This window comes from Anopheles moucheti, chromosome 2 (genome assembly GCF_943734755.1).
Source record: "Anopheles moucheti chromosome 2, idAnoMoucSN_F20_07, whole genome shotgun sequence".
Taxonomy (NCBI): Eukaryota; Metazoa; Arthropoda; class Insecta; order Diptera; family Culicidae; genus Anopheles; species Anopheles moucheti.
In genome coordinates, this window is record NC_069140.1 from 8,212,485 (window position 1) to 8,233,096 (window position 20,612).

General features: G+C 44.7%; 5 protein-coding genes across 5 annotated transcripts; 4 read left to right on the forward strand and 1 right to left on the reverse strand.

Moving 5' to 3' along the window:
* Positions 1-399: 399 nt before the first annotated feature.
* Positions 400-3,166, forward strand: LOC128299389 (centrosomal protein of 120 kDa-like). Its single transcript, XM_053035342.1, has 2 exons — positions 400-472; positions 546-3,166. The coding sequence occupies exons 1-2, from the start codon at positions 400-402 to the stop codon at positions 3,164-3,166; spliced, it is 2,694 nt and encodes an 897-aa protein (XP_052891302.1).
* Positions 3,167-4,373: 1,207 nt separating this feature from the next.
* Positions 4,374-6,641, forward strand: LOC128299391 (myogenesis-regulating glycosidase). Its single transcript, XM_053035346.1, has 2 exons — positions 4,374-6,204; positions 6,276-6,641. The coding sequence occupies exons 1-2, from the start codon at positions 4,452-4,454 to the stop codon at positions 6,461-6,463; spliced, it is 1,941 nt and encodes a 646-aa protein (XP_052891306.1). The 5' UTR covers positions 4,374-4,451; the 3' UTR covers positions 6,464-6,641.
* A 1,427-nt stretch (positions 6,642-8,068) lies between these two features.
* Positions 8,069-15,034, forward strand: LOC128299399 (uncharacterized). The gene is made up of 2 exons (XM_053035360.1): positions 8,069-8,658; positions 14,603-15,034. The coding sequence occupies exons 1-2, from the start codon at positions 8,466-8,468 to the stop codon at positions 14,944-14,946; spliced, it is 537 nt and encodes a 178-aa protein (XP_052891320.1). The 5' UTR covers positions 8,069-8,465; the 3' UTR covers positions 14,947-15,034.
* Positions 9,783-10,493, forward strand: LOC128299398 (uncharacterized). Its single transcript, XM_053035359.1, has 2 exons — positions 9,783-10,247; positions 10,314-10,493. The coding sequence occupies exons 1-2, from the start codon at positions 9,783-9,785 to the stop codon at positions 10,491-10,493; spliced, it is 645 nt and encodes a 214-aa protein (XP_052891319.1).
* A 2,929-nt stretch (positions 15,035-17,963) lies between the features above and the next one.
* Positions 17,964-19,127, reverse strand: LOC128299400 (uncharacterized). Its single transcript, XM_053035361.1, has 2 exons — positions 19,096-19,127; positions 17,964-19,017 (listed from the first exon to the last, which is right to left on the reverse strand). Exons 1-2 carry the CDS (start codon positions 19,125-19,127, stop codon positions 17,964-17,966), a joined length of 1,086 nt encoding a protein of 361 aa, XP_052891321.1.
* Between the last annotated feature and the right edge of the window lie 1,485 nt (positions 19,128-20,612).

A 20,612-nucleotide genomic window follows, 5' to 3' on the forward strand; every position in this document is an offset into this window, starting at 1 on the left:
TCTAGCAGCATAGCTGCCCAAGCAACGAACTAATTACATCACAAAAAATTGGTATATTTTTAACCTCGGATGAAGGAAAACAAAAATTATTGTAACAAAATATACGGGAAATAGTATTTTAACTCAAAAAATATTTATTACCTTCAATAGTTTTGGACGTTACGTACTCCATGTTTGGTATTGCACAAAACCCAAAACAATTATTTTTTTGATATTTGGGTAATAACGGACCATTCCGTCAAATTCAACACGGCTTGCTTTGTTTACATCGCGTCGCTTGTGCAGTACACAAGTGTAAAAAACGGTTACACATGAAATCCTTTTTAAACTAAGTACACTTTTCCGGTGGAAAATTAGCCATACTCAACCTAAGCTTCGTACAGAACAGTAAGAAAAACCATGGAACAACCTCATACGCTACATCCATTGGATGACCAACAGGAGTTGGTCATTTTCCTGCAAATCTTAAATGGTAAGTAGGTCCGGGGCATCACGGTTAGGGTGTAATTTTGACTCGTTATCTGAACCATTTGCTTTTACCGTAGGCATACACTTTCAACAGGAAAAGCAGGGAAGAAAGATAGCGTTAGTCGCCTCGTTAAATAGCCAAGTGTTCGAAACGGTCAGTCGACGGCCAGTTACCCCTGGATCGGGAACCGCGGCATTTAATGCCAAACTGGTCTGGCAGTGCGATCGCTATTCTCTTAAGCTAATGAAAACGAAGAATTCGCCCATCAAGTTGGATTGCTTCGAAGTACAGCCGACAGGAGCTCGGTGTCTCATCGGCAGTGTCGTCATTCCTTTGCGCTCGGTTCCTGTCGTAACGCAGGCACGGATTAAATCGCTACAACCTCGCTGGTACAGACTAATAGGAATCGAACATGAACGGTGGCGTCGGATGAAGCCGGAAATCAATTTGTTGGTCATGGTAACAAACTATCAATATATGAACCAGTGCTCCATACGTGACGATGTGTCCACGCCGGAGATGAGCGGGGATGAAGAATCGAAAATCAGTGCACTAAACCCTGCAAGGTTTCCAAGCAACGTACGGCTGTTGGAAGAACGCGGTCTGCTACAAGTTGGTTGCTACGATAAAGCAGATGAACTTTTCGTCTTCGAAATCGAACTGAAATGTGCGCAACATTTGGAGCAGCTTTGTCCCGGTAACGATTCGTTTTGCCTACTTTACGAACTGTTTGGTGAGCATCACGTATCTACGGCTGAGCGGGTTAAAACTGGTTCCGCGGTGTTTAACATTAAGGCAAAGATTAGAATCAATCTGCGTACCTCGCTTGAAGCATTAGCAGACTACTTGGATAGTGGATTCAAGATTATGTTTTCGGTGCTTTTGAACTGTGGCCAAATACCAAACAAACCTGACAGGATCAAGTCCGCGAAAGCCATCGGAAAAGCGACCGTTGATTTCGTTGGTTTCCTGAAGAGCAACCATTTGGAAGATTTTATGGCAATTTATGCTGCCAACAACAAGACACTGGACATGGTTCGCAACGTACCTATCTTAACCGACAACACAAATCATCAAATGGAAGATAAGCCACATGAAAAAATGATAATACCATCTTTGAAGTATAAATTATCGTTGCGATACTTGGGCAATGATCGACCTATTTTAGAAGATGCGATGGAAATGCAGACCGGCACCACTGGAACAGTGAACCTAACCCCACAGTTTGAAGAAAAGCAACATACTGCTGAACACGACGCGTCCAAGGCACAATCTAGCGTGGAAGCTATAATGAAACAAGTATCCAAAGAAGCGGAACATTCAGCTGCGATTTGTCAACCCTCAACGCCACAATCCCCTCGTGAGAAATGTGTAGAAGAACAGAAAAAAGTGAATATTGAAACTATTCTAATGACAACCGAGCAAGATTTACGCGATATTAGACGCACCTTTGCCTTTCTAGTGCGTGTCGGGACGGTGAAGTTCACCTCCTCGCCATCACCCGGTATGTGGCAGTTAGCTTTGCAGCACCCAAAAGCGGACACGCCGTTCACGAAAATTACGCTAGAGTTACTGCCCGATAACGCTGTTCATGAGGATCGTATCGAGTTTGGCGATGTCACGCTAGAACTGCTCTTTTCGACACTTCCCGACCGAGTGGTGGATACAATTAGCAGCGAACCTTCCAAGCTGACACTCAACGGTCCTCACGGTTCATACGCCTTGGGGCGACTTGACAACGAAAGTTTACTTGTTGGATCCCGTGAACGGCAGCCGGCTGGTGTTTTAGTCATGGTTAATGAGGGCGGAGAAAATGTGGCCATCGCCTCGGTTAGTTGCGATTTAAAAGAGGTCGGCTTAAACCACAACTGCCAGCTGACTGTCATGCAGGAAAAGGTCGACTGTTGCCTTAATGCTGGTCCATCAGTTCACTGCACGCAGCAGAAAGGATTTGACGAAACTATTGCATATAAGCTGCTGGAGGAACAAAAGGCTTGGATGCAAGAGCAGCGTAAACAGTTCAGCGTACAGTTGCGAGAGAAGGAACAAAAACATTTGCAAGCGCTGGCTCAGAGTTGGAAGGAACAGCGAACGATTACAGAAAAACGGCTTTCAGATCGTTTAGCGCATGTGGATGCCCTGGCCGCCGCCCTAGAGGAGGCTAACCGGGAACCTGAATCGAATGTCCCACAAGATTCGATGCGCTTGAAACAAATGGAACAACATTTTCGCGCACAATTAGAAGAGATTCGCGCCAAGGCGATTAGGCTCGAACAGGATGCGGAATCGCAGATCGAAACCACACGTCGGCAGAGTAAGGAATTGCAGCAGCAGCAGATACAACTGAGCGCGGATCAGCAATATTTGATCGACAGCAACCGGGCACTACGAATGGAACTGGAACAGAAGCGGGCCAGATGTGTTCAGATGGAACAGCAGCTCGAAGAGTTGACCGCATCGAAACAACATTACAAGGAGGAATGGGCAAAGCAAACTCGGAAAGTGCATCAACTGCAACAGGAGCTTAGTATGGCTCGTACACCATACTTCCAACCATCTGCAAAGGACAATCGAATGTCCAGACAAAAGAAAGCATCCGGTTCAGTGAGTCAAATGTCTTTGACGAGGAGCAGTGCCCATCAGGGTGCCGGAGATGGTTGTAGCAGCTGCAACTGCCCGAAGGATTCAGACGACTAACGCGACGCCGGGCCGTTGCGAGTAGCCTTAATGTAAGACTGACTTACTTGTAATTAACCATTCTTGTGCCTTTATGGGAAGATGTGATAATAAATATTTATTCATTCTACATATTATGTTGTGTTCCATTTCTGATACGGAGTACTGAGAGGAATAAATTTAACATTACATAAACAAGCGATGACTTTCGTCTTTATCGGCACAACAACTTCATGAGGTCTGGGCTGCCATTTCTGGCTTTCTTTGACTTTTTTCCCGTAGCTGGATAGACTGTACTGCGTACTGGGGTATTGGTAAAGATGGGATTTTAGACCGGTCCTGTCCTGTGAAGACTGGCGCCACTACCATTACAAATACACCACCGGATCGTCCCAAAAAGGATGACTTTAAGGCTTTACAATTGAGTAGCTTAATTCTGTCCAAAGAGTATATTGGCTACCAAACCATTTTCAATATGTATCAACGTTGTTTTATACTCTAACTGAATTTAGACTCTTTTTAATGTATATGACTTTTCCTTTAAATTTATATATGTTCATGTATTTAACTTCCAGAGTACTTCAGGAGGAACCCGTGATAATTACAGTCAGAAATTGTTTGTTTTCTTAACGTTGTATAAAATCTCCATATTTTGTTTATCCAAGCACGGTCGTACGCCCTTCGAGGGGGATCGTACTTTGAACTGCCACTTTGAATGGAAGGTTTACTTTTGTGGGTGTCCGATAAGCAAGTCAATCGATTATGGCTTAATTAATTTTTGTTCTAACTTCGTGAGAAATCGGTTCGTCATTCTTTGCAATATGGAATAGTTGATATGGGAAATGTTTGAAGTGATCCTGTTGTTAATGCTAATGCATTTCACTTGATATATACAAAAAGCTGAAGAATCTTGCAGCTTCAACTACATTTCACGTAATAAACAAAGTAGTTTTCTTTGCCATTTAGATAACGTTTCAAGTATCGCAAAACCTTATTAGGAAGCCACCTTACGAGTGTATGTGAACTTTTATCAAGAACCGATGGCAAGGTGGTTAGTATGATAAGAAAAGTATTGCCATTCAAGGGCTCTGTCAACTTCTCGCTGTAACGCGCTATCAACATTGGGGTTTCTTCTGCCTCAAGGAAAATATTTACCAACACACTCCACAATCGCCATTAGTATTTAAGAACGACGCCGAACTTATTCGCCCGTTATTCTCCGCATGGATGTCAATTTTTTCCACCTACTGGTAGTGTCGTGACGTGTCTATGGTGCATCGCTGTGCAGAATTAGTTCATCACCGAGATGTCTCATAGGTTGCTGCTGAGCAGCTTGTGTCTGCTGTTCGGTTTTCTGGCGCACAGTGCGGTGGTCGCACAAACCGAGTACAACCTAACGTTTGACCGCTCATCAACCGTAGTCAACGTCAATTTGAAAACTCGCGAACTTCGCGTCACGTACTCTGGTCTGGTAGTGCAACAGATCCGTCTCAGTTCGAATTTGGACCCGGCAGCCGAATACACCGAAACGGCGGACGGATTTACGCTCACGAATGTCGCTACGGACGGGACAGTGTTGGAACTGGCAAAGGAAGTAGACGACTCCAGTTACTCACAGTTTTCCGTGATAAGAAATGCCGTACCTTCGAATGTTGTGATCGTCGACTGTGCCAATCTGCTCAGCACGCACTGGTACGGTGGACCCCAGCAGAAGCATCAATACTGGCCGGTGCAAAAGCTGCGCTTCAACCGCTACAGCATGCTGTCGAAGGAGGCGAACAACAGTGCCGTCGGCGACCGTTACTGGCTCAATGCACTCGGGTCGTTCCTGCACGTGGATCCATGGGCACCGTTGTTCGTCGACCAGAACTATGGTCAGCCGGGGTTTATGTGTCTTGAGTCGCGAGCCGTCTTGCCGTACGATACGTACGAACCAAGCTACGACGTGCGCTACACGATCGGTGTGGGCGAGAATGCCCGCAAGGCACATATGGGGGCCGTTGGACACATCTTGGGCAAACCTTCCGGCCATCCAGCCGAATCGATGGTAACGGAACCGATCTGGTCAACGTGGGCCCGGTACAAGCGGGACATTAATAGCGAGGTTGTGCTCAAGTTTGCCCGTGAGATTATCGACAACGGATTCGTCGGCCAGTACGAACTGGACGATGATTGGGAATGGTGCTATGGAGCGCTCACCTTCAATCGCACCAAGTTCCCGGACATTCTCAGCACGATCACCACGATCCGGGAGCTGGGTTTCGCCCGGACGACGCTTTGGATCCATCCGTTCATCAACAAGGGTTGCGAACCGTGGTATTCTGAGGCCCACCGGCGTGGCTATCTGGTCGCCGATCACTCGGGCAACACCGACACCGAATGGTGGAACTCTGTGCGCGGTCAGGCGGCGTATGTCGATTTCACTAAGGCGGAAGTTCGCGAATGGTTCAGCAACCGGCTGCAGGCCATCCTCGATGAGTCCAGCATTGACAGCTTCAAGTTTGATGCCGGCGAGAGCAGCTGGACTCCACCGGATCCCGTGCTGAACGGGCCGGCCGGTCGTCGACCGAGCCAGATTGTCGGTGACTACTTGCGCACGGTGGCGGCGTTCGGTGATCTGGTCGAGGTGCGGTCCGCCCTCGGTACGCAGGATCTGCCCGTGTTTGTGCGCATGATCGACAAAGATTCGAACTGGGGCTGGAACAATGGGTTGCCTACGCTCATCACCACGCTGCTGCAGCTGAACATGGTCGGCTATCCGCTCGTACTGCCGGATATGGTCGGTGGCAATGGTTACGACGATAGTCCCCCGACGAAGGAGATGTTTATCCGGTGGCTGCAGGCGAACGTATTCATGCCGAGCATACAGTTCTCGTTTGTGCCGTGGGATTTTGACACCGAAACGGTCACCATTGCGCTTGTCATGACCGAGCTACATCGAAGCATAGCACCAGTGATCATGGAGCGGTTTGCACTGGCCGTCTCGGATGGGTTGCCGGTGAATCCACCGCTCTGGTGGCTCGATCCGGACGACCGCATTGCCCAACAAATTTACGATCGTAAGTGTGGCCAACGTCGTATCCGGACCCAATTACGTCTACATTGTGGTTTCTCCCCCTTTTCCCTCTAGAATATCTGCTTGGCGATGACATCATTGCGGCACCGGTAATAGTGAATAATGCACGGGCGCGTGACATTTACCTGCCGAAGGGTTCCTGGACAGATGGTAACACCGGCGAGAAGCACACCGGACCAAAATGGTTACGAAACTATCCGGTTCCCTTGGCAATGGTACCGTACTTCACCCGCACGGTTTAGAGCTCACTGTGCCCTTGCCCGGAGGTTGCATGGTTCTCAAAATAATCGCAACTGATATGGTTCCAACAGTCGAAGTGAATGTCTGAAGGGCAACTAATAGTATTGTACGATCGTCTCTACATCTTTACAGATTTCTTTTAGTTAGAATAAATTGCACATTCGTTGTAGTTACTCTTGAGACCTACTCTCTGAACCCTCCGTCGCCTCCATCTGAGAATCGAATATCCAACGCCATCACTCCATCTCAATTTTGGTCTACCACGTCTCCTCTGGCTATGTGGACGTCTTGAAAGACATTACATGCGGGGTCATACAAGGTCTGTAGATTCCCAGTTTCGACCGTCGTGACCGGTGTTATCGCGTGGATGAATTTGCTTATATTGTAGAAAGACCTGGTGTGGCCAACGCTCTATATCAGCCATCACTTTGGCGAGTGTTAAGCCATTGTTGTTGTTTGTTCTGGCAGCACTGCCAAAGGTGACAGTTTGAACGTCAGCGCCATGCACGTTCTCTTCTATTCTTATCGGCATCCAAGTAAGACGTGTTTTATGTTTTTAAAGAATAAAGGTTGTAAAACGTAACATTGTTGCTGTCGGTGCTGAACTTTGATGCAACATTGGTGAAATTTGAGACGTCCTCTAGTAAGTACTCACAGTTGGAGTCATGGATGGCCCTCTTTAGCGATAGATTGAAGAGTAGATTTTGTCCTAATTACTTTCACCTTTCCTTACAGTCTATAACTCAATTTACAACCATCTTTAGATAAATGTTGCACAACCTCATAACCAAGCCGACACACGTTTCGCCCTATAGGCCGCACACATTCCAGTGTCGCAAACGGGGGCACGCTTCGAAGGTCGTTGAATGTTTGTCTCCCACCATTCGGGGGCATCGCTTCGATCGGTCACCGAATCTCGGTCAAACTGTATCGTACGCATTTATGAATTGCGTACATTGTTTCAAACGTTCAAACGTTTCGCTGCTCTTGGCACACTACAACGTCATCCTTTTCCACGTTTTAGTCCTCCCATTGCGTTCCATCAATCCACATCGGAAAGACGTGAAGATCGCATAAAAACGTCACCAGTCCACTTGTGCTAAAACATGGCCATCGCACGTACACTACATCTCACAACATGCACGCAAGTGGGGCCACAGTGAAGAGTTCATAACGACCGGATGAAGTCACCCACTACGCCATCACCTTTTCCACCAGCACCACCCATTACTCATGCGTTCATCAGTTCCGCTCGATAAGCGTGTTGTAACTCCGATGTTGCCCGCTTTAACCGACGGGGTTACACACTTTCGCGGTGGGGTTTGTTTTCATCCGGTATGCGGTGTGTGTGCGTGTTGTTCGCGAGGTTTATCGTTCGATACGCAATGATATCAAAATAAAAAAACCGGTGACCCACACCGCTTACGTATATGTGTGTTTGTGTGAGGTCGGCTAGCCGCAAGCAGGCAGCATCTGCGCAGATATTCCACCACCGTGTGTGCGCGTGTTTTCGTGGAGGAAAACAACATTCGCCAAGCGACGGTTGCGGGCTTCAGATGTGATTCGCTCACAGTAGGCCAGTGTGCGGTGTGTTGTTTCGTTCAGCCGTCTTCGATCCCGTGCGCGATCGTGCACTATTATGTGTGTTTTAATGGAATAGACCCACCACCGATGTACAACCGATCACCACATTGTATTCAAATCAAGTTCCGCTTTAAAACAATGTAAAAACGTGAGAGTTAGTGGGTACAGACAACAGCAGGCAAAAACAAAGAGAAGAGCGCAGAAGCAAACATTTTAAACAAACAATCTGCGGGTTCGCCCGCGCTAAAGAACGAGGTTCGCGGGTTCAGTGATCCAATAGCGCTGTACGTTTGCGCCGAAATCCAGTTCAAACTAGGCAAGTGTTCCTAAGCAGTGTGGTTCAAAAACCTTCTCCCAGAGCATTTTTGGCCATCTAGTGCGAAGAGAAGTGCATTACACTGTGAAGTGAATCTTAGCAGCATGGCGAATAGCGTGGCCGGACAGCTACTGGTCTATGCCCTTCTGCTATTCTTCGTGGTTGTGGCCGTGTTTCTTTCCTATGCAATCATTCTACACACCGAGCAGTCGCAGATGTGGAGTACCATCAAGGATCGCGGCGCTACGCGCACTATGCCGAACGGTACCACAAACTACTGGTACTACATTGTACGGGGTAAGTTGGTTTTGTCCAGTGCAGGCACCAGCTGCTGCCTGTTCCCATCCACAGCACATCCGGACGCCACACTTCTTTGGTTGGTTGGGTGGTGTTGTGCTGAAGTTGCTTCAAACATTTCAATCCACCAGCTAGATAAGATTGTGCAGTTTCGTGACCTAGAGACCGAAACTCGCGCATTGTGTCCCCTCCAACAGACACGGATGCTCACTTATCGATCGGAATCAACTTCAACGTAATCGAAACTGCCACCACCACGAACGATGTGTCCAGCGCGGGGGCACTAATAATCATACACAGGCGATACATACACGGGGTGGTGGTGTTTGCCATATTGAGACGTTCGGGTTATTGAGTTATTTCCCAATCCCCTCCAGCACTGCTGCGCGCACTCGTCGATCGATGGTGTGCTAATTGATTACTAAATGACACACTTAACCAGAAAGGCGGGTGCGGGTCGCAAAAGGGCAAGTTAGTGCGCGAATAATTATGTCCATGGACGTGCACTTCTGCCACTGTGCCCTATTTATTGGCTTTGGTGTACACAAATTGGTTCATAAAATAATTTCGAGATGCTTGGACATGTTAGGCAAATCAATAGCGAGTGCATAAATCACTACCTCGTCAGCAGGGTTCGTCGATTTTAATCCTCTTCTTTACGTTTCATCGAAAATCTTTGCGTCGTTCGATTGATGTGATTAGCGCCCTCTATGAATAAACTTGGGAAGCCTCCAGTTGGATCTAAATCGACCGTTGCATCAAAACACGACCAGAAATAAATTTAACATTATTAGAGTGTATGTTTTAAGCATATCTGATGAATAAACTGAAAACCATGTTGAAATTATATTAACGCGTATAATTAGAATAACGATATTAACTCTATTTACGGAGCAATGCGTGTTCGTTCATAACGCAATATTAAGCAAGACCGTTAATAGTTTGATATGGATCGCTAGGCTTGGGTTTTTTTTTCAATTTTGTGAACTCTTTTTAATATGTTTGTCTAGTGATTACTCTTTCCCAGAGTATATATTTGGAAGAAATGAAACCACCATGACCAGTGGGTGTTTAATAGTTGACATACCGCGCACGAGAAATAAAAAGTTGCTGCTGTTTCAAAAATGAAACGTGTACAGGTCGTGAGTTACTTTGTACGATTGGTAGCCATTATCATTTTGCACAACACAATGACAGCCGTCTTCTGTGATCAAAAGAAAGTGCCGGTGCACTACCCTAATCGGGTCATTTTCAAAAACGATACGAAATCCTTCACCGTGCGTGTGACACGGTTCATCTGTACGGAAACACCGTACGAAGTGTCAGAACTGTTGCAGTGCAAAACTGTTCTGCGGCGCAACAAGCCAACGTTCTTCAACTTTACCGTGCACGTACCGATGGTGTTGAACACAGTGAATTTTCAGGTTAAAACATATTACCGATTGAACAACTATCAGGGATTTCCAATCAATTTGAACACGGAAGTGTGTGGCTATTTGCGCAACCCGTCGGACGACATCTTTTCGCGCCATCTTATGTCGATCATGTTTGAAACGATCCCGCATCTTATGTACTACTGTCCACATGGGGTAAATATGCTTAAAGTTATCTAAATTGGTTACCTTTATATTTTCGTTCGGTTTTTCCTTTTCTAGAACACAACCTATACAGTAAGCTATTGGCTGGAGGATAAATTCTTTCCCAAATCCATGCCGGCCGGAGACTACCGGCAGGATGTGTGGTTCCGTACTGAGCAGAACAAAACGCTCTTTTCGTATCAAGTGTACTTCTCCGTCCGGAGGATGGGTATATGGCGATCTTTAATCGAATGGTAGTCGAACAAACAAACAACGAATATTAATGTAGTGCACAGTCCTGTGGGTTTTACTCCACTTTTACAAGATTTAATAGCAAGTCCAGTCTCCAGGATAGTTTTGTTTGCGTTGTAGAATTGTACTTTTGAGCCCCGTATGTTGCGTGAGCACATTTCGTTTAATAAAACAACAAATGCACTACGGTTGATTTTAAACGCAATCAACTAATATGAATGAATCTTTCGTTGCAACCGTACCGAAGCTAACTGAAGCGTTTCTTTTTAAAGTTTATATTTTTATTTGTGCAAACTATCAAAATGGGCCAATCGCTATTTTTGGAATATTAAAATGCTTATGCTTTCTTTATTTTTACACTTTCTATGGTCAACAATAGTGAGATCTGTGAGATGCTCAAGCAGTACTCGTTGTCGTAGAAGCTAAATGTGTCAAGCGTTATTGCTATGAAAGATTAAAAATGAATGTTTGATTCGAACGATTTAATACAAACATGTGTTAGTGCCATACAATTACTGACAAACGATTAAAAGTCGATTGTAATTTGTACGTAAACGAACGCAAAAGATAATCATAACATTTGCGGCACTTTAACGGACAACCGAAATGGAAAAAAGGAACATGTTTTCTCGCTTTGGCAAGTTTGTTTTGTGGATTAGGTAGAGCCGAAGTTGATTGTCATTTGGATTGTCTAGTGTAGTTTCGGACCTGGAACTGGAAATAGTCGCCAAAGCATCACTGGGGAACGATATCAGACTTAAATTTAGAGGAAAAAAACGCAAAAGTAAACCTCAATCAAAGCAGTCAATGTGCGAAAATAACAACACTACAAAATTTACAATCTTCTAATGAATTATTTTACAAATCGTTTAGTTTTTCATTTGCACATTGTAAATTGTGCCGGCCAGCTTCACCCGCAAGAAAATGTGTATAAAGGTTTATATTATGTGCATGACGCAGCGTTTCTCATAACCTTGGTATTTAAGTATTGTCTTAATGGTGCTGTTTATCTTTGTTGCTTATCGTGCGGCTCTGAGCATAATTATTCTTGTCACAGTTTTGCAGCTGAAACAAGTTTGCACTAGATTCCACTACCCGCCTGTCCTAAAGACATCAAATACTAACTGCAAACTAACTTCCCGTATTGTAGTTTATATTTTCTCACTTGGCAAACAGTAACAGACTGGACTCGATTCCATTGTTGACCTGCTGGCTCAAGTGCCTTAAAACGGCATCTCGATCCTCTTACGTCGTGCAAATCTTTGTCACAATTGTGTGAAATATGTAGAGCGTATTGTGTCATTATTTAATTTAGTTTCGATTAGGGAAAACATGCCCGGAATTAAAATATTCCAGCTTCAACATTTATTTGTTTATGTTATTACACCATATCCCAGCGTCAACATATTCCACTTTTTCCCTCTCTCTCTTTGCCTTTAGAGATCTTCATATCTAATACATGTATCTGTCTCCATTCATGTGATGCTGTGTACCCTTGGTCTCGCAAGGTAGGGCGGAATCGAAGATTGCCTTGAAATGTTTGTTGTAAACAGCATGCTTGTTTACGCTCAGCAAACTCACACAAGCGCACACGTGTAAACATCGTTGAAAAGATCGCATTGCTGAATGCCGGCACATACGTTTAGCCTATTCACCTCGTGAATCATAACGCATTTATGTATGTATAGCTGAATCATACCCGGCAATGTGACGCGAACGTGTACAGAGAGAACGCGTTCGAACTTACTTTACACATGATCTCACAGATGGCGCATAGAATCGGGTTGCTGGATTGAACATCGAACGATAGCAATCAATAATGCGCAACAATTGTTCAAACAACGAGCATCCCGTCAAGTACTGTTTGTTGAACCTTGATTCAAATTGTGTTTCTTTGGAGTTATTGTAAATTATTATAACTACTATCGTTATGCAGTTAATAATTTGCTAATGATCATTATTTTGCAACGGTGATGTATGTATGATAACTATCGCAATTACGACGTGATCAAACATATAGGGTGACGTTTGCTCGTTTAAGGGTTAAAAAATTACACAAAATCCCTCCTTCAGCAGATGGAAGCCGAAAGCGTTATAATAAACATAGCGTCTCTTACAAAGTGTAAGTAGAACAGAAAGAGACAATATTCATTGCCAAATCCTTGCCGGCCGGCCGGTTTTAAACATAGTTTAAAAATATGCGCTTGGAAAAGAGTTTGACATCACTGGTATCAACGAACCCTCGGTGAAGCTGCACTGTAGTGCACAGAGAGCGCCGCTCGACCAAGCTTTGCATTATATCACACAGATGGCGCTGCATGCCATTGGGTGGGTTTATTGGATATAGTTCAAACACGTTGCATCGTCTCACCATTTGCTAATTGTGAATTAAATTCTCGCATTCTTTTCTTTCAGATGCTGTATTTTTCGTATACAAATTTCATACAAGTGATTTATGTTCAAACCGCTTAAATACCATCATCTTATATAAATAATTCGTTTATCAAAATGTGATAAAAACAATAGAACTTTGGTAGTGCTTAAGAGTTTTTTCTAAAATTGCTATTATACACTCATTCCTGTACTACGCATACTAGTTAATGTATTGTATCTGTTGACAGTAAGAGTGATTTACCGACTCGTACCGTGTGCTCAGCGCTACTATCGGTCAATTTCCAAATGACGCTTGGTAATTACTTCAAATAATCTAAATAATCTCCTTAATCACTCTGCTAATCCGCGTCTAGTTGACATAAATCAACCCAGTAGCGTTGCAGTGTTGTGAGCAGTATTGGGGAATGTTCAGTTGAAGCTACAGCGTCTCGCAGTCACGATTACAATTTGTCGCTCGTGATGGTTGTTGTTTGTTTAGGTTCGTATGAAATATTCTTAGGTGCGCTTGGAAAAAAATGTTTCAAATGCTAACGTAGTAACGAAGAGTGCCGTCGTGATCGTTACAAGCAACAGGCAGTACATTTCAGTACAATTTATCTTACGACGAAGAGGGGGACAGGAACAGGTACATGAAGCCAGAAGCCAACATAAAGCACCAACCTAAGACGTCGCTTAATTAGACGTGAGGGTGTCCCTTTCCGATTTTCTCTTTTTTTCTCTTCTATAAGGATGCGCAAAATGTTGACAGTGAACATCAACTTGGCTGGCATCATGTCAGCGGTCGATGCAAATTATTAAATAGCCAACAGAGTACACACATACACAAAACAATGAAATGTGTTTGAAGTCTTGTCGAAGTTGTCCGACGAAGAAAACCAAAGGAGATCCAAATAAAAATTATTCTCAGTATCAGGAGAGCGATCTCCATAGTCCACCATACATTAATCACAATACTGAAGCGTCAATTGTGAAGCGTCAATAACAGCAATCATTTATGAAATGATTCTTAAAGTATATCACAAGTTTTCTATCTCAAAATGGTGAAATAATCGTTGTGCCAGTGTTCTTGGCATTAGTACATCATGTTAATTACGATCCAAAGCACCAAACCAAACCCACAAATGTCGTCCAACAGAATGTTTCCCACTGGGTGTAAAACCCTTCCGCTCACAAATTGCACCGGCAGCGTTCGAAACCATCACCTCCTCCCCCGATCAAGCGGCAGCTGAGTGACACAAAACAAGCATAATTGACGTTAATCATATTTTTCGTCGGGCTGAATGCCCATTAGCAAAAATGGGTTCACGCGTTGGATTATTTAGCATTATAGAAAGAATAATAGCGATACTGCTGGGTTTGCCATAACACGTGTTTATTATTTGCCCTTTTCTGCCAATTTATATATCGGGCAGGGAAAAGCCAGTAGATGTTCCTAAATTCCTCCCAAGAATAATGTGTTCAACTTTAGCTAGGATTAACTGTCTGTGGAATGTGTCGAAACAGGTCGAACAAGTCAAAACTGTTATTTTGCTTTTGTTATTTTGCTGTTAGTTTGCTACAATAATGAACCACCTCCTCATTCATTAATTGCAAGTTGCAGTATTCAACGATCGTTGTACTATACAATGATACCAGTTGATTTCATCGTTTGGACCACCGCAGAGTACAAGTGTTTCAATCCCATTGATACCTATTCTTCTGATTGTTCTAACTCGTTACAGATATGGACAAGATTCGCAACATGACGGACTTACTCCACATGGATCGTTCGACACACGTCGTACCAACGCCGGTTGGCTTCAGAGTGATCGGCAAGGACTTCGAGATACATTTCGATCGCATCAACGTGACGCATGCCGCCGAGGACGAGGGCCCACACCAACCCCAGGAGGACTACATACCAACGCTCGTGAAGCGCAAGACGTACGTTTGGGAGATAACAAGACGCCAACCGACTGCCAACATTACCGTACCGGTGTTCCTGGGAAAGATCCACGACAAGCAGGCCATTCCACCGTTTCAAAATGCAATTCCACCGCCGGATTCTGACACTAAAAAAGAGTAGAAGCAAGCTCCAATAGTGGTGCGCTTTTTTCTATTAGTAGTCCGTAACGAACAGTGCTTAAAGTAAGGAAATAGAAGCTGCTATAAAATGCCTTCGTATTTATAGGATCAGGCTGATTTTTTTTTAATAGACACCAGCTCAATATTTTAAGGCATTTGATTACGATTGTTGAAAGTTAGTGATGATGAATAACTAATGAAATGTTCACAAGTTGACCAAAAGGAAAGCTTATATATTACTGTTTCATGTCACGTTTGACAGAAAAATTATTATCTCTCGTTGTATTATTTGACATTGTTATTAGTTAAGTATTGTAGAATGTATGAAGTTTGTTGATTTGAATTTGAATCTTTGTTGTGACACAACAAATTGACAACTAGTTTCACAAATGATACAGCTGAATTTATAGAAACAACGTTCGATTGGCAAATGACAATGGAATTGAAATGAAATGAAGAAATAAGAAGCAGTATCCATGAAAGGCATTTATTGTGAATTAAAGACATGATAACAGGTATAATGAAGTAACGAGGCTGAGTGATAAAAGTCGTTCCTTTTTCTCATAAACCGTTAAAGAAATACAGTTGTATTAACGGAAAACGATATCGATTTGCATAGGAAGTAAAGGAGACAATTACATTTTTCTATAAGCTTAAACAATTTTCAAAACATCCATCCAATCTATCTTTATCATTTTCGGTAATTTTTATTTATCAATCATTCTAAAGATTTGAAATTTAATTGAGCTTGTTAAAATCGTAACCTTTATCTCTTTTGCGCTCAGTGAGATGCTTCCAAAAAGAAACGATATGTCCATCCAATTCGAGCGTACTCTATATGCCAACCACGCTAGAAATGGGAACAGTTCAAGCGATAATTAATGGTCTGCACAAATGCTTCGCGACTTTGACGATTCCAGTCAAATGGTTCCGCGACATACTTATGGTTTACGATCACAAAAAAAACCATAAAGCTGCTGGTGGCAAGTTAAAAGAACACGCAGTTAATGGAAAAGTGTCGTCATATACAATCGAAGCAGGCGGTAACAGGCTGTTGTTTAATTTACCTATCCACCAAGCAAGCGGCGATAAGATGTCTTACTCTAAAACCGAATCGGATATTCCTTGACATTCTAGGGTGACACAGTGAGTAGCAATGGAAGCTGTACACTGTTTGATATGCTACATTAATCATTCGCTCATTTCGGTAAGCTCATCTCTCTGCTGATTCTCATCACGGTGTGCAGGGTCACAGAACGAAAGGGCGTACAACCAAAGGCACCACACTCCACACGATCGTTCTCGTTGGTGAGAAAGATTAATGCAGTAAACATTTGCGCGTACGATCGTGCGTGTTGCCGGCTCGAATGTCAGATGAAATCGAAAGTGTCGCGTCCGGATCACAACCGTAAATTGTGTATAACCTGCAAATGTCGTTTACCAACACGGCGTTCCACACCACACCGAATGGTTCGCGTGTGTGCCCCCCGGTCAGGCAAAGGCAAAGGAACGTCACATACCTCGCATTTTGGTTTCGCTAGCTTCAAAAGCAAAAGCCAGCGGGTCAATTTCTTTTTATTGCATCACTGTAAGCAAAGCCAAAGGGCAGCAAAACGACGAGAGGATGTAAAAGAAAATTCCATTCCGAGGCTGTTTGCGAAGTTATAAACAATGCAGATGAACTGATTCATTATGTTCTTACAATGTTAAGCGTAATATTTTCATAATAAAATGTAGAAGAACAACTACGTAAACAAAACGTAATCGTGGATTGTTTTATTTTATGTTTTTACCTACTTTTTATACACTTCCTGTTTCACTTTTAATGGACGTTAAACGTTATGTCATGTGAATAGAAGCATCTCTGAAGTAATCTCTAAAACAGTGAGTTGGGTAGCAGCTTAGTGGAATAAATGTGGATTTAAATGCAGCATAGTAATTCATTTCATAACTTATCGCACAATACGAAAGAAGATGAAACAATGTTTGGATAACGAAACAGCGGGACAGAAAGAGATAACAAAAACGTTTGCCTTGATTGATGCGTACGTTTGCAATTTGTTGAATAATTAAATATTTCTAAACAATTCCTGCAATCGCGTTTGTTTTAGCAACCACAAAAGCCATCCCGTAACAGTAGAGTTAAAACGCAAACAAAAAAGCAATAAAATGATGATTATTTGTGAGAGTTTAGCCGTTGGTCACTGACGGCACGATTGTTTTCTTTTTCCGTTGCAGCACCCACGTTGTAGCAAACGCGCCTGTGACAAACACACCAACTGCAAGCAAGGGTCACTTCCCATCTCGCGCGGATGCCGCCGCGCAAAAGGCGGAAAGCAATCGGGGCAGCAGAGCAACCGGTGTGTGGTGACTTTGCCGTTTAAAGCCCATTAATTAACGCAGAATGCAAGCGAACAGACGAATGACATCGCGTGAAGATCAACCGTGACATACCGTGGCCACACGTTGACTTACTTTGCCATTCCTTCACGGTGGTGGGGAGGCAAAAAAAAAAGTGAATCCGATCGACACACGTCTGGGTTGATGAGAAATTGGAATGTCTCACAATTGACCGGGACAAAAAAAAGAGGTGTAACATTTTTAACAACCCGAGCCAAAAGAGCGATCTTGCTGCGAGCCGACAGTGCGCGCCATCTAGTGGAATTATTTTACTAACAGCGCGTTACTTTGGAGGTTACGCGTGAAGTATGCGGGACGATTGCTTGTAAATTGTAGGGACACATTTGAAGGGTAACGTTGTCTTTGAATTTAAGCGAGGTGAATATCGTGTGGAAATGTTTTCCACACACACGCGCCTGCTTTAGTGCGGTGCAAGGCGGTTCTTTGACGGACACTTCAGCGACACTTGGTGTTGGAGCAGAATCCTAGCAAATTTTCATTGTGTCTTTGTGGGACGGAGGTGTTTTACAATTAGTGGCTGCATTCCGAAGATGAAACATATTTTACAGTAAACAAGTGTCAGAAGTTGCGAGGGTACTCATGGCCACCCGGGAATTATTAAAATGGATCCAGTGCCCTTGCCGGTCCAGCGACCAGATCGAACTGCTCCATCAGCGTTGTCAGGTTGGCACGCAGCTGCTCGATTTCCATCCGCTGCTGCTGAATGGTGCGCTGCTGCAGGAAGATCCGTTCCTTGAGATGTCGCACCTCCATTATGGCGTTACCCTCCTCCGGTTTGAGACCCTTGGTACGTCGCATGTCCTCCGCGTCCAGCACGATCGCATCGTCCACGCTGCACATGCGCCGATCGATCAGATGCACTACGGACCGATTGACGAACGTTTGCAGTGCGTGGTGGTACGAGTGGCAATCGAGTGCGTTCGCTGAAGCGTCCAGAATTCGGAGCAAAGGGAACCGCCGCACGATTAGGCCACTGTCCAGCACGGTAAGCAGATTGTCTCGCACGCTCAGATTAATCAGCTGTGGCAACTGCCACCGTTCGAGGGGTAGCCTCGTGATGAAATTGCCGCCTAGGTCTAGGTGGGTTAGTGAGGGCAGCAACACGACGGCCGTCGAGGATCCGAACGTCTTTATATGGTTCCCGCACAGTATCAGCTGACGCAGGTTGGGCATGGTGGCAAACGTATCAAGCGCTATGTCTTCGATCAGATTGTCACACAGATTGAGCTCGAGTAGCTGGGTGAGATGTTCGAACCGTGCGATAGACCGTAGTTTATTCATCTGCAGCCTGAGATAGCGTAGCGCGTAACGTGTCCTCGGTTCCATCTCCACCGATTGCAATCCATTGTCACGAAGATAGAGCTGCTCGATGGTGCTGGGCATGGTGAGGTGTGTGACGCGCGTTCCACGAGCGAATACCCGCAGAACTCCTGCTTTGTGCAGTTGATTATTGAAGATGTGCGAAAAGTTCCCGATCGAGCCGTAGATGAAGCCTAGCTGCCGGACTCGGGGGAACACGCTCGCCTGGACATCGGTGTCCATATGAACTGTGGCATTGTGAAGTTGGCACCAGGATTGGAAGTAACTGTCGCAGGTGTACTGCCGTACTACGGCGGCATGGACCGTCTGGAACGTTACACTCGCATACGCACTACAAGTAATACACAAGAAAAGATCACTAGCGGTCAACAATTGGTGGAAGCTTAGTGCCAAAGAAAGTGTCACTCACATTAAACACAACACCGCCAGAGATGTGGACATCGTGCATCGATTGTGCAGCTTCTTGAAACATTCGATCGTTAGCACGCGCACGTTGTTCGTTTCCGCACCGATGATCGACGACTATCGTAATTCCACGCGAGTGTACAACCACCGCACAGCGTCCGCCATCATATCTTCGATTACAGATGCCTTATTAAGCATGCGGAAGTGATGAGCCCGTGTGATGGATGCATTCTACTGCATTCTACCCTATTTGACGGTCGCGTCCTACTAAACTAAGGCTAAAGCGCACACCACATCCGATCGCAGCAGTTAAAAAAGCCCGACTTATGGCACTCCGGGTGCGAGTCGATCATGAACACACAATTCCAGCGAGCGACCGAACACCTGACCTGATGCGGGGTACTGCAACGAACCCAGACCCAGACTAGATCCAGCGGCTAGACACGCCATATCATCACACGCCAGTTACGATCCCCACCAGTCGATCGGCCGGCGTTTCGCGTCGATCTCCAACACTCGCAGCAGCTAGAGAGTGAAGGCGTTTTGCTTCCCATCTGGCACCAACAAACGGCAAACTCTCCCCCCAAAGCAGCTGCCGGTGGCGATTGTTCGTGAGCGATTTGGCACAAGTCCGGGCCCCACTTTTCTAGCGTGCAATAGAGCCCACTGCGCGGTCTAGAATGCGACCACCACCGGGCCTGCAATCACGATTTTTGCCATTTCAAAGGCAACAGTACGGTACAGCGTCTCACCGATCGGGGGGGGATTGTCTTTTGTGCTTTGGCATGGGCTTCGAACTGGGCCCCGATCGGGAATAATGATGGAGGAGAACGGCCACCATGAGGCAACAGACAGACACAGAGTGCCCCAACTGCACACGGGGGGGTCATTTTTTGTTTTGTTTTATGGATTGTTCTAATGCTGCTAACACGGCGATGGCAGCAGCTTCATGCAGCTGGCGTAAGGTAAGGTTTTCCGGGCATTTTTCAACCCGCTGGCGAGTGTAATTAAATGTTTCCGAAACGTCGATTTGAATGTTACGAGGTTTAAGATTGCACAGTGGGCATGGTGGTTGGGACAAAGTCATTGCCGAAAGTGATTTTGTGTGAAGTGCAAGTCTTTGTGCCTGTGCAAGACCGGGTCAAAAGTCAACCAGAATTGAATAACTCTTACTATTGTACATTAAACCAAAAGACTTCGGTAAAATCAGAATTTAATAACTTTTGTTACTGTGTACTGAGGAATAACTCCACAGACTTCTCGGTTGTGCGCTGCTGTGAATCAATTCAAATAGAAATAATTGGTTGAATCACACAAAGCTTTTCATGACGATTTTTACATTTGAACAAAGGATAGAAAATCCGGAGTGGAGTCAAAAAGCTAACGTTGAAATATCGGATCCGACTCCAAAACCAAGCTGGAGTCGTGTTCGGAGTTCTATCATTTAATACGGAGCCGAATATGTATGGGAGAGTTATGAAGCACCTCCGGACGATGACTGTATGCAGTGGAATATCGTCG